Genomic DNA, 17,133 nt, shown 5'->3' on the forward strand with positions numbered 1-17,133 from the left:
GCTCCTCCAGTACGCCTTTCAGTATTCCCGAGTGTCGGCACGAGGGCATCACTGTGGTGGAGCGAAATTCTCCCCAGGAGGGTAGTACTAGGACTACGTGTCGTCTCTCCCTCGATGGACCCCCTAGGTATAGCACTTTGGTATTTTCGGACAGGGAATCCCCTGGGACCCCACCCCCGAGCTATGATGAAGCTTTGATGATAGCTCGTGCTCGTGCGAGTTTTGCGAGTATACGGGAGACGGCTGTGCAACTGGTTGACTCGAGAAGAAGGGGATCACGGGTATGATGGGACGTCGCACTCGAGGTCTAAAGCTAGGGACTTTAAGATGCGACAAAAGGGACGGAGTGACCGAGACAACACTTTAACGCTTGGCGACAAATTCCACAATAGTTTCGATGAAATTACCTAGACTTACTATTCAGGAACAAACCAAAATTAAACTTCAACTTTATTTCTACAATAGGAAACATAGAAAGGTGAATTTATACTCCAACCTTCCACGTACTCGCCAGACCGTAAAACTTGAAATTTCACGTAGTGTTTTGGCGGAGAACGGTTGGAAATCTATCAGACAGTTCATTTTCACGAGCATCCTTCAAACTTCCAAATCAATTCTATTGTTTTCTACCGTCGCCGTACTCGTAGCCGTACTCGTATTTTAGAGTCCCTGCGGTCGTGGCGGATGAGTGCGCTTGGGAATCGGCGTGTGTTTATTATGCTTGTGGATGGTTGCGTTAGGAGGCATTAGAGGACAATTCATTGAATGCAAGGCATTGATGTGAAAGTTTTCGTTATTGATAAGGCATGTCCGTGGTGCATTACCTATGTTTAATAATTGCATTCTGAATAATGCAAAACGATTATATATACAACAGCAGAGTATAACCACATTTGAGAACCAGGAAGTGATTTATGCGCCCACGTCCGCCTCACTTTACTACGCTAATCAATACATTCGCGTGCGTAGATGTTTGTGATATGGAATAAAGTATGGCTTTATAGTGATGACTGTTTTTCACTTGTGCGACGCTTGCGATTGTGCGTGTGCTTGCCTCCAGTGAGAACCAGCTTTTAGAGATCTTCACCTTGTGATTGTCACCACACCCGAGGCAAGAGCTGTTTCGCTTTTAATTATTTCCCACCAAATTGTTAATTTCTGCCATATTCTAAGGAATCGTCCATATAATTCAATCCCCTCATTTCTGAGAATCATCCATCGCTTCAATGTCTACAATAACTGTTTGACTGCCATTATTTTATCATTGCTTTACATCACTAGTAATAAAGGAGAATAGACATGGAAAGGTCTCAGTAAAACGCTGGACTAGGTACCGTGATCCACGTTCTCCTTATCCGTATTATTCCCCGTATTTACGCATGATCGATGTCGTAATGTGATAAACCCCCTTGAGCGATCACGCCTCACCACGTCTCTCTATTAAGCGCTTAATTCCTAAGGAAATATCACGTCTTGACAGGATTAAGAAATCTTTATACAGGCTACATGTCTCTGTATGTTAGGAGTGATCCATAAAGTGTTCGCCTTAGAGAGGTGATCCCTACATATTCCATAGTTCCAATTTTATGATACGACCTCCTTTGGAAGGTGGCCCCTAGATGTGTCGTAGTTCTTGGGATATGACTGACTATTCAATTATATGCCCGCCTTAGAGAGGTGATCCCTGGGTGTGTCATAGTTCTAGGGTTATGACTGATCCATAAATTGCTCGCCCTAGAGAGGTGATCCTGAGATGTTTCCAAGGGATTTATTAGTGACTCCCTAAGGCGCGTTTTCTTATATTACTGTTGGCTGTGTATTACACACTTATAGAGTTTTTATGTTTTGTCTCAAATCCTTTAATCTAAACCAAAGGTTGACCCCCTCCGCTTGACGCAATTGTTGCTCTCGCTAGCTTGATGCTCTCGAGTGAACGACCACCTATCGATGCATTTGGTTAATTTCCTCGTCGAACCTTGCATTTCGGGTTATTGCTTTTCCTATAAACATTATCCTCTCTAGAACAAATATATTATCGGCTGAAAGGCTAAAGTCCATTTAACGTTTTCTTTAATTTACACGTCTTCAGTTGTTTGCCCCACGACCATTAAATTTGAATGCAAAACTACCGATTCAGTGCCTTTTCCGTTGTTTGTATATTGCGCGCATACTGCATTATGGCGCCTCTTGTTCGTGTTTTGTAGGATTAGAGACTTTCGCCTCAAGTAGATAGATCTCTTGTATTTCCTGACTCAATAGTGATCTTGGCCATTTCATGGAATTTTGCTGTTTAAGCTGCAGGCTCGAAATAAGTCTCTTTTTATCGCATGTTTATGTTAACACATTATTGGGGTAGCTCGCCCAAGGCGCGTGCCAAAATTCCGTCTAGGTGCTACCTTGTTTGTTTTCTCTCCCTTTGACAGTCACACTTTTGTTATTGTTTTTTATCCAAAATTGGAAGACAGAGTATTTTGAGAAATTTCGAAATTTCAGTTTGAAAAGTTATATGTTATTTACCAATTTCGATCGGAATCTTGCAATAGCTTTCTCAAATCAGCCGATGGTAATGCTTTCTTGCACTTTGTATTTTTTTTTTGGGGTGACAAATTATGATATCACACATTTCTTGTTTGTAAAATACAAACAAATACAAATCTCTGTGTGATTTTCTTTCATTTCCGGAATACATTGATTTCAATCCGATTTGGTTGTCTTTAGCCAACCGTAAGAGGTACCATTCGATTATTCTTTGACAGAATTTTAGGTTACTTATACGGTGTATCCCCGCTGGTGCCGCGTTTTTAGTTAAACATTTTCTAAATATCATTTTTTCTCGTTTATAACGTCATCTAGAAATCCCCCAGGTACCAGATTGCACTTGACTGAATTAAGTGTCACATGTTAATAAGAATCGAAGACAATATAAACGTGGGTGCACGTGAATATGTAGTCTATCCTCAAGCGTGCAAATGAATATCTCACGAGTGATAACAGGGAGCAAGTGAGGTATCCTATTTAAAAACAAAAAGATCTATTCAATATCTCAGCGCCTTCATGTATTCTTCTCTTTTTATTCAAGAAGTGAGTCTTGATCAACAGATACCATTTTACTTTGCTTGCAATACTGGGTGTGAGCCAACAAGAAAGTTACGCATTTTTAGAATAGATTGGCCTTTCTCGGGCCGTATGTTAAAGATATGATAAGAGCTTGAATCCTTTCAATCTCCTCCCGACCCTCCCCTCCCAGATGGTCCAGAATGCTGGTACCCCCTTTTGATCATTGCCTAAACTATGCCGTTTTTTTTTTCTCGTTTCCAGGACTCTCGGAAAGCAGCGCCAAGCTCGCGGCCACGACAGTCTCAGTACTAGCCTCATGCCCAGACCTCTGCTCGGCGGAGTCATCCGTGACTGCTCTGCCCACCGTGCTTTACCTGATAACGAGCGTCCTGCGAGAGGTGTCCCTCACAAGCGGGCCTGGGGCGAGCATCACTGCGCCTGCATCACTGCAAGCGTTAAAGCTGCTGGCCCGCTCACCGTATACCGCGGACTCACATTGCGCGAAGCAGTGGATTGAGCTTCTGCAAAGGTAAGGCAATACAAGAGGGCTAATTGCCCTTCTATGTGATTACAGACGTGCTTGGTGGAACAAGGAGCCGTAGGGGAATCAGAGGGGGGAGGGGTCAGGGGGTAGGGGGTATCAGAGAGGGGGAGGGGTCAGGGGGTAGGGGATATCAGAGAGGGGGAGGGGTCAGGGGGTAGGGATATCAGAGAGGGGGAGGGGTCAGGGGGTAGGGATATCAGAGAGGGGGAGGGGTTAGGGGGTAGGGATATCAGAGAGGCGGAGGGGTCAGGGGGGTAGGGATATCAGAGAGGGGGAGGGGTCAGGGGGTAGGGATATCAGAGAGGGGGAGGGGTCAGGGGGTAGGGATATCAGAGAGGGGGAGGGGTCAGGGGGTAGGGATATCAGAGAGGCGGAGGGGTCAGGGGGGTAGGTATATCAGAGAGGCGGAGGGGTCAGGGGGTAGGGGATATCAGAGAGGGGGGAGGGGTCAGGGGGTAGGGATATCAGAGAGGGGGAGGGGTCAGGGGGGTAGGGGATATCAGAGAGGGGGAGGGGTCAGGGGGTAGGGATATCAGAGAGGCGGAGGGGTCAGGGTGGTAGGGAGTATCATGGAGGGGGGAGGGTTAAGGGGTGAGGGGGTATCAGAAAGGGGGGAGGGGTCAGGGGGTAGGGGATATCAGAGCGGGGGAGGTATCAGGGAAAATCATCAAAACCCTCAAAAAAACCCTCAAAATCATATACTTCCTCTAATGACCCTACACCCTCTACCCCATATTTTTCCTGGATATGTTCTAAATATGAGCCAACTGCAAGTACAGCCACCGTCCTTGGAAAACTGAGCACTGCCTTATCACACAACAAATAAGATAGATAACAAGGTTTGATGTGTCGATGAGTTGATTATGATTTTATTAACAATTAGCAGTGGGACTAACATGATCGTTTCGTAGCGCACTCGCGACCATCCTAGACGCGGCCCGCGCAGACGAGGTTGATAACGCAGAGGAGGATAACACAGACAGGCCCGTTATGGATGACTCCGTGGTGATGTTAGCACTAGCCGTGTTCATCCTGTCCGCACCTAGGGATGTCGTACTCGCAGGGGACCTGGAGCAGAAATCCGTCAATGTGTTCACTCGCTGCATTAAGTCTACTCAGCCACAGGTAAACCGTCACTTAACCATCCTATCGCCGGTTCACCGTCAGCCACAGGTAAACCATCACTTAACTATCCTACCGCCTGTGCATCACCCGTTCACTGTCAGCCACAGGTAAACCATCACTTAACTATCCTATCGCCCGTGCATCACCCGTTGTTGATTGCGTGACCTCCGTGTTTTTGATTGCGTAACCTGCGTGTTTTCTGTGCGTGATGTGCGTGTTGCTCGTTGAGTGACCTGCGTTTTGCTCATTGCTCGGTCTGCGTGTTGCTCGCTACGTGATGTGTGTGTGTTGTTCGTGGCGTGGCCTGCGTCTTGCTCGTTGTGTGACCTGCTGTGTTGTTCTCTTGCAGTTGCAGTTAAAAGCACTTCAGACCACCTCGTCCATATTCCAGTGTACAGACCGGGGCATGGCCGTGCCGTTTATTCGGAGTATAGCCCCTCACGTTATCATGTTGCTGAATAACGCATGCTTCAGCAAACCGACCAATGAGCATCAACTTGCGGTGTGTGTGGAAGCCATTAAAGTGGTCGAGACACTGGTTCAATTAACGCAAGATAATTTACGTAAGTGAGACTTTATCCGTTTGTTAAATATTATCTGTTATATCTTATCTATCTGTTATACCTTATCTGTTATACCTAATCTATCTGTTATACCTTATCTATCTGTTATACCTTATCTTTCTGTTATACCTTATCTATCTGTTATACCTTATCTGTTATACCTAATCTATCTGTTATACCTTATCTATCTGTTATACCTTATCTATCTGTTATACCTTATCTATCTGTTATACCTCATCTATGTTATACCTTATCTATCTGTTATACCTTATCTATCTGTTATACCTTATCTATCTGTTATACCTTATCTATCTCTTATACTTTATCTATCTGTTATACCTTATCTATCTGTTATACCTCATCTATATGTTATACCTTATCTATCTGTTATACCTTATCTTTCTGTTATACCTTATCTATCTGTTTTACCTTATCTGTTATACCGTATCTATCTGTTATACCTTATCTATATGTTATACCTTATCTATCTGTTATACCTTATCTTTCTGTTATACCTTATCTTTTTGTTATACCTTATCTTTCTGTTATACCTTATCTTTTTGTTATACCTTATCTATCTGCTATACCTTATCTATCTGTTATACCTTATCTATCTGTTATACCTTATCTATCTGTTATACCTAATCTATCTGTTATACCTTATCTATCTGTTATACCTTATCTATCTCTTATACCTTATCTATCTGTTATACTTTATCTATCTGTTATACCTTATCTATATGTTATACCTCATCTATATGTTATACCTTATCTATCTGTTATACCTTATCTTTCTGTTATACCTTATCTATCTGTTATACCTTATCTATCTGTTATACCTTATCTATCTCTTATACCTTATCTATCTGTTATACTTTATCTATCTGTTATACCTTATCTATATGTTATACCTTATATATTATACCTTATCTTTCTGCAGGTGTTCATCTACTGGGCGTTCTCATACCGATCCTGATCTCCCTCCTCGCAAGCGGTCCACCCCCCAGCAAGCACGCTAAGACCCTCCATGACCACGCCCTTCAGCGGCTCATGAAGATCGGACCACAGTACCCTCATCCCTTCAAGGCCATCATGACCTCGGCGCCGGAACTCAAACAACAGCTTGAGGCAGCAATCCGCGCGTCCCAGGCATCAAGTAAAGCCAAAGCGCCCTCCACACAACCTAAGGCGGCTCCCGCGGCACCCTCTATCAAGCTAAGAATGGACTTCAGTAACTATAAATAGATAAGAGAAGGCTACGCGCCAAACCGCCTATAAAAGCTGACAGATTTACTGGAAACTGTCCTACAAACTGTTCTACCATTTAACCTTCAACTTGGGGATGATATTTCAGTTATTCAAGAGTATGGACACACCTTGATTGATTATAAAGATCAGATGTAATTTGGAATGTATAACGTTTCACTATTAAGCCTGCCGACCCCCCCCCCCCCCCCTTAACTGCCATGCAGGTGATATAGAATATATAAAATACAACTAATAAATACTGGCTAGTTTCGGGGGCGTTATTGTATATATGTCATATATGTAATAGAATGATTGACGTTTTACGCATTAACACCAGAAAAAATTAAACAATCATTTCTCTTTGTCATTTATGAGAACGTTCAGCTCGAGATTTCACCAAATTTTAAGAACATGCCGAGGCTCAGATTGCAGAACATTTTTTGTGTTGCGTTCTAAAATGCATTATCAAATTTTGCTCATAGTAACAACCATATTTTTGCTATTGATCATTAGTGTAATTCTCTTCCTAATAATCCATTCTTAATCTTATATACACAGTAATAATTGAATCACTTTCTGTTGTACAAATAGTAATAAAGCTTAAATTACATATGTAAGAAAAGCTCCATAAAACCAGACATCTATTTCCACCGGACATTTTTACAGGCGGAGTCTATAACGTGTTACAAGCCAAGACTAACTTGGTACATTTCTGTATACAGTTTTGAGCTCACAAAAAATAACTATTTCTCCAATTCACACGTATGGTTTCTCCCAACTATTTCTCCTATTCACGCGCAAGTTTTGCTAAATTCTTTGATATTTTAAATCGCTTGCCAACTATCTAGCTAGCGGTTGTTGCTTGAGTGTTATTCCATGAATTTCTAACTAGCTAGCGCTTCTTTCTTAAGCACTCTTCTTAGAATCTTGCCGGTAGGGGTCTTGGGAATGGCTTCCACAAACTCCACCCCTCCCCTTAGTTTCTTCTCCGGTGCCACGTGCTCCGTCACGAAATCCAAGATCTCTCTTTCCGAGATCTCCGCCTTGACGACCACAAAGGCTCTCGGGAGTTCGCCGGCCACGTCATCCGGGATACCGATTACCGCGGCATCAGCGATATGGGGGTGTGAGACGAGCAGGGCTTCGAGCTCCGCAGGGGGGACCTGTCGGGGAAAATGCTATGTCAGATATAGTGCTCAATCTCGCGTACATACTAAGCCCTCACAAAAAAGTCTCAATCTCGCTATAGTACGGAAACACAGGCTTCCCACGCAGAACCTGGTGTACGGTACACAGGGTTCTCGTGCCAGACCTATTGTATGCAACACAGGGTTCCCAGGTAAGACTGGATGTACAGAGCAAAGCGTTCCCGCACGATACTTCATGTGTTTTCCTGTGGTGTTCCTTTGTCAGACGAGGTGAATGGTACGTATAGTTTACACCCTAGACCTTTTGTACGGAACACAGGGTTCAAGTGCAACACAGGGCTCCCAAGCAAATAGAGTTCTAACACAGGCTTTTTATATGGTACACAGTGATCCCACCCAAGACCTGGTCTATGGAACACATGGTTACCACACAAAGACCTGGTGTATGGAACACAGGGTTACCACACAAAGACCTGATGTACGGAACACAGGGTTACCACACAAGCCCTGGTGTATAGAACACAGTGTTCCCACACAAGCCCTGGTGTATGGAACACAGGGTTACTACACAAATACTGGATGTATAGAACACAGTGTTCCCACACAAGCCCTGGTGTATGGAACACAGGGTTACCACACATGCCCTGGTGTATGGAACACAGTGTTCCCACACAAAGACCTGGTGTATGGAACACAGGGTTACTACACAAATACTGGATGTATAGAACACAGTGTTCCCACACAAGCCCTGGTGTATGGAACACAGGGTTACCACACAAGCCCTGGTGTATGGAACACAGGGTTACCACACAAAGACCTGGTGTATAGAACACAGGGTTCCCACACAAGCCCTGGTGTATGGAACACAGTGTTCCCACACAAGCCCTGGTGTATAGAACACAGGGTTCCCACACAAGCCCTGGTGTATAGAACACCGGGTTCCCACACAAGCCCTGGTGTATGGAACACAGGGCTCCCACACAAGCCCTGGTGTATAGAACACAGGGTTCCCACACAAGCCCTGGTGTATGGAACACAGGGTTCCCACACAAGCCCTGGTGTATGGAACACAGGGTTCCCACACAAGCCCTGGTGTATGGAACACAGGGTTCCCACACAAGCCCTGGTGTATGGAACACAGGGTTCCCACACAAGCCCTGGTGTATAGAACACAGTGTTCCCACACAAGCCCTGGTGTATAGAACACAGGGTTCCCACACAAGCCCTGGTGTATAGAACACAGGGTTCCCACACAAGCCCTGGTGTATAGAACACAGGGTTCCCACACAAGCCCTGGTGTATAGAACACAGGGTTCCCACACAAGCCCTGGTGTATAGAACACAGGGTTCCCACACAAGCCCTGGTGTATAGAACACAGGGTTCCCACACAAGCCCTGGTGTATAGAACACAGGGTTCCCACACAAGCCCTGGTGTATGGAACACAGGGTTCCCACACAAGCCCTGGTGTATAGAACACAGGGTTCCCACACAAGCCCTGGTGTATGGAACACAGGGTTCCCACACAAGCCCTGGTGTATGGAACACAGGGTTCCCACACAAGCCCTGGTGTATGGAACACAGGGTTCCGACACAAGCCCTGGTGTATGGAACACAGGGTTCCCACACAAGCCCTGGTGTAGAGTAAGTATGCAGCTGCTTTGTCTCCTATTATCTTTGTTCTACAAAGGAGTTCTTTTGTCTCTTCTTCTCGTTCTTTGTGTCGAGGTGCGGATATTGTTCATTTGCCCAATCAAATTGCAGCTTGTAAGAGCTGCGTACTGACCCCTGGTATATAGAGCATAGCGACAGGGTTCCCACATTGGGTTCTAGCACTTCACCTGGTGCCCCTTGTATTTAATCAGCTCCTTGAGTCGGTCTGTGATGTAGAAGTAGTCTTCCGTGTCATAGTAACCTATGTCACCAGTGTGCAGCCATCCATCACTTGTGAATGTGTTTGCCGTCTGTTCGGGTTTGTTCAAATAACCTGCAAGTTTTGAGCGTCATGTTTTTATCACAACTGTTGTAGGTTATGTTAGAAAATGAGGATGCAAGGATGGATCTGATTGACATATACTTTGCTTGCCAAATAGCAAGGCAAGGAAAATATTCTGTGTGCATCAGAGCACAATAATGGAATGCTCCTAATTATGAATTTCGTGTCAATCAAAAGTGGTATTCTCATATGCGAATCGGCTAACTTTCTTTAAAGTTTGTTTTGGTGGCCTTGTTTGACCAATTGCTATAAAAGTAAGTTAAAAACTCAGGGATGTCCAGCCTTCCATCTTGAAGAGGCAGGGTGGTTTAACATTCAAAACATGACAGGAAGTTAGTCTGTGAAATTTACCTCAGATATATTTCCTCTTAAATTTCTCCTAATTTTCTATTACTCACCATGTGTAACTATAGGCCCACGTAAACAGATCTCCCCTTCTTGGTTTGGGCCTAGAGCCTCTCCCGTGTCTAGGTCAGTGACCTGAGAAATAAACACAAAAGGTGATCAGAGATTATAAGTCTCTGATGTCTGTCTTGGTTAGGTCTACTAATGACTAAATACGAAGCCCTACCTTGCCCTCTAGGTTTGGAAGCAACACTCCCACCGACCCGTCCTTGCACTTGGTGGGGTCAATAGGGTTGACTATAGCACCAGCTGTGGCCTCGGTTAGACCATAACCTGTGGACGCACATAGCAAGAGGAGTGCTGAAACCGTCTTTCCTCCTTTGTGGCATTGTTGCAGTACTTTGATATTTATTATAAAAGGTAACCTGTCACCAAAGAGTCACTGTTTTGCAAACAGGCCAATGTTTTTCTTTTCTAGATGCACTTTTGGATGAAACTAGTTGATGGATATGAAAACAGTTGCAAACCGTCAATGGAATAAAGCTGCTCTGTCTATAGGTCACTTAGGCACCACAGATTTCTATGTTTACCTTGCCTGACAATTTTGAGGGATGGAATTCGTTCTGCCATAGTCCTTAGGATGCCTTTGCCAACTGGGGCTGCAGCAGAGATCATGCTCTCGAGGGATGATAAGTCGTACTTGTCTACTAGCGGGTGCTTAGCTAGAAAAAGGGCAAGTGGAGGGACCATCGGAAAGTCATTCACCTGCAAGAGACAATTTATATAAAGACATGCGTAGGGACATCACTGTAGTGTTCTTGTGAGTAGTCTGTGTATATCAGGCCTGGTAATGAGTTAAGGCCTAGGAACAAGAGATAAGTGATTGGAGAGAGGTTTGTATGGATCTTAATCTTGTGTAACCTGGTACATCATATAGGTGTGAGCAGAGGATCAGAGTGTGCCAATAAGTGAATGAGAGGAAAGGATAAGGGAAGAATGAAACAGTGCCTTCCATAGGGCCCTCAGGTACCTCCCAGTATACAGTCCCTCCCATAGGGCCCTTTGGTAACTCTGCATACATTCCCTCACAAGGGGCCCTCAGGTACCTCACAGTATACAGTCCTTTCGGTAGGGCCCTTTGGTAACTCGGCATACATTCCCCCACAAGGGGCCCTTAAGTACCTCCCAGTATACAGTCCTTTCGGTAGGGCCCTTTGGTAACTATGCATACATTCCCTCACAAGGGGCCCTCAGGTACCTCCCAGTATACAGTCCCTCCCATAGGGCCCTTTGGTAACTCTGCATACATTCCCTCACAAGGGGCCCTCAGGTACCTCACAGTATACAGTCCTTTTGGTAGGGCCCTTTGGTAACTCGGCATACATTCCCCCACAAGGGGCCCTTAGTTACCTCCCAGTATACAGTCCTTTTGGTAGGGCCCTTTGGTAACTCTGCATACATTCCCTCACAAGGGGCCCTCAGGTACCTCACAGTATACAGTCCTTTCGATAGGGCCCTTGGGTAGATCAGTATACAGCAGCTGTCAACTCACCCACATTAAGTGCCACAAGATTTTGGACCTCATCACAAGCCTAATTTTTGTGAGAATGTCCATAACTCACTATAGAGTCCCTCCCATAGGGCCCTTGGGTAACTCAGTATACAGTCCCCCCCATAGTGCCCTTGGGTAACTCGGTATACAGTCCCTCCCATAGGGCCCTTGGGTAACTCAGTATACAGTCCTACAGGGGCTTTTGGGGAAGTACCAACAAATTATTTTGCACACCTTGTATTTCTCTATGGTCTTTAGAAGTTGTTCAGGCTCAAACCCCTGCAGCAAGATGACCTTGGAGCCCAAATAGAAATGCATGCCGACATTAACTGCCAATCCAAATGCGTGGAAGAGAGGCAGTAAAGACAGGGTTACCAGTCTCTTGTCCCATTGCATGAACTCTTTGCTCCCTAGGCTAAGCGCATGCCCAATGTAGTTATAGTGCGACTGCAGGACACCCTTAGAAACACCTGTAGTTCCACTAGAATATGGCATGCATATGGCCTCTGTTGGGTCTGTGGGGCTGTAGACTCCTTTTAACTTAGAGCCATCATCCTTAAGCAAGTCCTTGAAGAATTCCACTGATTCAAAGACATGTTCTACATTTGCTTTCCTTGCGGCTTCTATAGCAGTGTGGTAAAGCTTTGAGTCTGTAATAATGTACTTAGCACTTGAGTCAATAAGTTGATAGGCTAGCTCATCTACGGTATATCCTGGATTTGCCGTGGTCACAACTGCCCCTATGGCCTGGGCCCCGTATAGGTATACAGGGTACTGCATAATGTTGGGTAGGTGCAGTAGAGCCACGTCTTTGGGTTTGACCCCTGCCTGCAACAGTGCAGATCCACATTTCTTGATCAGGGTGATGAGATCTGTATAAGTATAGGTCTCTCCTGTTGGACCATCCACCTAAGGGTAGAAATTAATCATATAAAAAATTGACCTAATTATATCCAAAATGCATTATCTTCACAGCAGAAAAAGCAAATAATGGCGGAATCAAGAGAAGGGAGGAAGACAGGGCAGGCAGCACCACTGACCATCAACACGGCTGTTGTTAAAGGCAAAGCAAAATAAATAAATAAATAAATAAATAATAAATATATAAATAAATAAATAAATAAATAAATAAATAAATAAATAAATAAATAAATGATAAATACATGGATAAATAAATAAATAAATCAAATAAGAAAAAACGTGGGGAAAATACATTTGAAAAAAAAGTTAAAATGATAAATAAACTACATCTTCAAGCCATCCACTTGATGGCAAATAATAACGAAAATCAGGGGCGGATTTCGAGGTTTGCCGAGCGGGCACCGCACCCCCCCTATTTTCAGATATTTGGCTTTGAAATGACAAAAAATATAAAGAAATACAAGGAAGAACATCGCCCCCCCCCCCCCCCCCCCCCCGCCTCCCCACTTTCTTAATCCTGTACCCGCCCCTAATAATATTCACAAAATCAAATGTTGCGTTGCTGCTAAGACATCGCAAAATTAGCATATGGTAATTTGATCACAGAAGGAATTTGTAAATACTGTTTTCTTTCTATCTTATGCAGGTGCATACTCGCGTATTCGAAGATTAACATTGATCTTTTCGCAAATACGGAATGAATAAAGCACTTAGATAACAAGACAACTTTAGAGATATAGGTATGGTCCATGCAAGCCATTTGCGACTTAGTGATAATCCAAATGTATCTAATTCATTATCTGTAACGGAACAATAACTTTTCAAGTAGGATGTCACGGAGATCCTGTACCTTACACGAACTTTTTACCTTCTTGTTCTTACAGTATAAAGATAGGCTTGACTTAATTTTATATTCTCTATATTTCTTTTATATTTCTCTTTTATTCTCTATAAACTTTACTATATATTCTCCTCGAATGAGGTGACCAAATACTATTACGAGGTGACCAATATTATTGATATCAACACACATAGAAATACCAGGCATACAAGTAATTTTTCGTTAAACTCACCAAGGCTTCTTTATCGCCATTTCTCTTACAACAGTCAAGTATAAACTGCACGTATGACTGGTTTTTCGGCACGTCTATAGCGGGGTAACTTGAACGAAGTATTCTATCATCGCTTGAAACAGTGTACCAGCGAATAGTAGTGCAAGGCCTTGCTAGCTTGATCGCAGTGCTCAATCGACTGGAGCTCAGGCGAATACTACGGCAGAGCAGATGCGAGGCTCGACTAGATAGAGCTAACGATGCCATGATGGGATGCTCACTTGTTCCTTGATGACTGATGGACTTTGTTCTTTCACTATTGGGAACACAGGAATACCAAATGATTAGTCATCTGTCGTGGACATCTCAAGGGCTGGAGGATGGATAGCTGTTGACATGTAAAGCCCCAAAGCGGGGACCTCTGCAGAACGCTACCTCGGAATCACTTATCATGCAGCCAAGACAAAATATGCTTCAATGATTAGTTTTGTGATCGTGGACCTTAGAAAACGAGTATAGCCTTAGAAATCTGCCTATTTGACTTGCGAAGTCCACCGTTTTAACTTTTTTTTCTTCCAGACGCGAATCATGCTATTGGAAAAAAAAATTCTGAAGGTGTCGAGTTTTTAAATATTTAATTGATCGAATACTGTGTTGAAAATTTGAATTGAATTGCCCCCGAAGACTCCCCCCCCCCCCCCCCCTTGTTTACGAGAGTGGTTATGAAAAGTATAACGATATTATCCGTGTAAGGGCGAGAGCGTGGAAGCTACAAGTGTGTGCGTGACTTAATTCGGGCGTGACAACTTAGCGGCTATTTTTAGCAAGTAGCTCACCAGCCGCTCTGCTCTGCTTCCTTTTTTGAGTTCTTTTATTACTTCTACTTCTGCAACACGTACTAGCTACAGAATAATACTTCCGAAGTTAATAGACACTACAGCAACGAAGAGATCTCTGGATATGGTCAGGCCTTTAAGAAGAAATATATTAGACCTTCGAATTCATTCTAATTTCAAAGCCGAGATATTTCGAACAAAATGTGTATCTTCCCTTCAGGATATTTGCAGAAGGGTGATTGTTGTTTGTTCGATAAAATCTGTTGGTCTTTTTAACGCTGAGTCGGCCATCTCTTCCCTTCCCCTACCAAGGGCTCTCCTAGAATCTCTGACGGCTAGTGTGCATAGACCAGACGATATCGGCTTGAGCTTGTGCGATTCGTTTATCCAGATTCCTTCACCTGGGAAACACTCGTTCTACGGGGAACGAGTTGTACTTAAATGTATACGGATGCCTAGGAAATGGGGACAGCTTTGCGCATCTGCGAAAAAATTCAAGGAAGACTGGACTAGGGTAAGACACCGAAATATTTCAAAGGTTATCCTGTGTTTTGAAAAGGATTACACGATTGGAGCAATATTTGAACCTGTATCCTGTACGGTTTATGACAGGGTACAAATCCAGAAAAGTTCTCGGAAATTTATCGATGAATGCCACATATGGAGAGTGATTTCTCAGCTCGCTGATGTACTGAACTACCTATGCAAGCTTGACATCCCTCACAGTAGCCTAACCACCCTTCGCATGTCTGTTACAAGCAACTGGGATCTCCGCCTCCATAACATGCTTTTGTACTTTGAGACTTCAAACCACGCTGTTATCGACAGAGAAACATTCTATGGTATTTACAGCTCGCCAGAAACATTGAGAGGGTCCAAGAGTGACAAAAACGACCCGTGGCTGGTGGGGTGCGTAGGGTACGAGCTTATGCATCTTGAGACGGCATACCACTACAGTAAAGGGGTTTCCCCTTTTGTGGTGCTCGAGAGCATAGTGCAGGGGAAACCCCCGCCGAAATGGATGGAAAATAACGGTTATTCTAATGACTTGGCTGAATTAGTGCGATGGTGTTTAGCCCACAATAGTGCGCTGAGACCTTCTTTGAAAGAGATTTCAGCGAAAACAAAAGCGCTTTTCAATATTTGACTCAAATTCGCAGATACCGGCCGTTCTATTGAGCGCGGTCCACCTGTAACGTAACAAGTGTTGCGTGACGGGAGTTGACAGGTGGCGGCTGACGTAGCTTTGTTCATGTCGATCCACAAGAAGATAGTAGAGATTTCGGGCGTATCCCTGGCGTTAGATCAACAACGATTATTGAATCCACGCCGTTGTGTCTGGCCCTACATAATCAACGTAAAATCTGGGCGTCCTTTATACACCCTTAATTAAGGGTTCTGTTACTGATCACCCTTAATTAAGGGTATATCTAAGGGTAGATCTAACGCTAGGGATCATAAAGACACACGCCTATTCTCTCATATTACGCAAAAACTTGAATAAACGTTAATTTGAAAAGGGGAACATGCATTTTGTGATGATATGGACATGACATAACGTGCTGTGGTCTGGATGCTAGAGACGCGCTCGGATTCGCGACTAGGCATTATAGCTCTTCGCGGCTTCGGGTTTATCGTGGATTTTTGTGTAAACCGTGTTCCAAAGAAAAAAAACAACTAATATGCCCCCTTTAGACCTCTAAAATTGCTTCACGTCTTCCAAGGAAGAAAAAAAAGGAACGGCTCAAACCTGTCATTAGTTGGGGGGGGAGTATTCGTTCCCCCTTTTTATTCATATAAAAATTTTCAGCGGTATTCTATGTTATGCACCATACGCGAGAATTGTAAAACACCAAATACATTGAGATCTTACTAAGTCATTCAAATGAAGCTGGAATGTACGTGCTCATAAGAAAGTTCAAAGCCCCCTCCCCTTTAGAAGACTCGTTTCCGAACTACTTCCTTTAGAAGTTAAACATTTTTGGGGCCCCCTTCAACAAATACCCCTTACCCCTCCTCTCCAGGGTATTCGATGAACACTCCCTTATCAAATGTTTCACCTGCGGTGACTGCTCTTGGAGTCTAAGTATCTATTGATAGTCAGGTTTCGGCGTTTTAGAGCAAAAACAAAAAAGCCCGGAGAGATGTGTACAGCTTAAAACTTCCATCCTCTGGATTTATTTATTTCCCTCATTCCAAATCGCCTTTGAAGACCGACCACCTAGTGTTCCAAAAACTTGTATGCTTTCTTGTAATATCCCATACAAGGTACAAGATCATAATCGATTTATACAGCATTATTGTATGATAAAAGGGCATGTTTCACCGAATTATCCGGCTAGAGGCCTCTGTTTTTGCAGGTTACGAATTCTGCTTAGTCATGGGCTTCCTGTGTTACGGATGCCATCCAATGAAAACGACGTATCTCATGACAGCTTGACTAAATTCTGCCTCGTCATCATGCGCACTGACGAAGTCACGTGATAAAGTACTAGCCGCCCGAGCGATCAGTGCATTTCCCGCCTTTGCTCGAGACAGTCGGAGAAAACTTTACGGGAAGAGAGTAATTAACTAAACAAGGTTTTGCCGTCTAAATCACCAAACTAGATCCTGCGCGCAGGGTTGACGACTGGGATAACCTGAGATCTGCAACGTGTTTGGGCACTGTGTTGTGACATGTATGACAAAGATTTTACGGCCCACTTTGGATATAATAAAAATATATATTGAATGCATTTGATTTGTAA

At 43.9% G+C, this 17,133-nt stretch overlaps 3 protein-coding genes across 4 annotated transcripts in view; 2 read left to right on the plus strand and 1 right to left on the minus strand.

The window, feature by feature from the left end:
- The window catches only part of LOC116616643 (HEAT repeat-containing protein 5B), a 28,711-nt gene extending 21,519 nt beyond the window's left edge, over nt 1–7,192 (plus strand). The window contains exons 28-31 of the mRNA XM_048729739.1: nt 3,319–3,586; nt 4,513–4,726; nt 5,076–5,289; nt 6,230–7,192. Coding sequence (XP_048585696.1) covers nt 3,319–3,586; nt 4,513–4,726; nt 5,076–5,289; nt 6,230–6,534 — 1,001 coding nt within the window. The 3' untranslated portion in view covers nt 6,535–7,192. The remainder of the gene's footprint in view (nt 1–3,318; nt 3,587–4,512; nt 4,727–5,075; nt 5,290–6,229) is intronic.
- On the minus strand, nt 7,031–13,874 carry LOC5509707 (4-coumarate--CoA ligase 1). Of its 2 annotated transcripts, XM_048729740.1 has the most exons (8): nt 13,572–13,873; nt 11,812–12,486; nt 10,616–10,790; nt 10,252–10,358; nt 10,079–10,160; nt 9,526–9,671; nt 7,426–7,700; nt 7,031–7,381 (listed from the first exon to the last, which is right to left on the minus strand). In XM_048729740.1, the coding sequence occupies exons 1-8, from the start codon at nt 13,815–13,817 to the stop codon at nt 7,378–7,380; spliced, it is 1,710 nt and encodes a 569-aa protein (XP_048585697.1). In that variant the 5' UTR covers nt 13,818–13,873; the 3' UTR covers nt 7,031–7,377. The 2 variants fall into 2 exon arrangements, with proteins under 2 accessions (XP_048585697.1, XP_048585698.1); XM_048729741.1 differs by having other exon boundaries at nt 7,031–7,700; nt 13,572–13,874.
- A 486-nt stretch (nt 13,875–14,360) lies between these two features.
- Nucleotides 14,361–15,911, plus strand: LOC5509730. Its single transcript, XM_001630180.3, has one exon. The coding sequence runs from the start codon at nt 14,511–14,513 to the stop codon at nt 15,531–15,533; it is 1,023 nt and encodes a 340-aa protein (XP_001630230.2). The 5' UTR covers nt 14,361–14,510; the 3' UTR covers nt 15,534–15,911.
- Nucleotides 15,912–17,133: the final 1,222 nt, after the last annotated feature.

This window comes from Nematostella vectensis, chromosome 7 (assembly GCF_932526225.1).
Source record: "Nematostella vectensis chromosome 7, jaNemVect1.1, whole genome shotgun sequence".
Lineage (NCBI taxonomy): Eukaryota > Metazoa > Cnidaria > Anthozoa > Actiniaria > Edwardsiidae > Nematostella > Nematostella vectensis.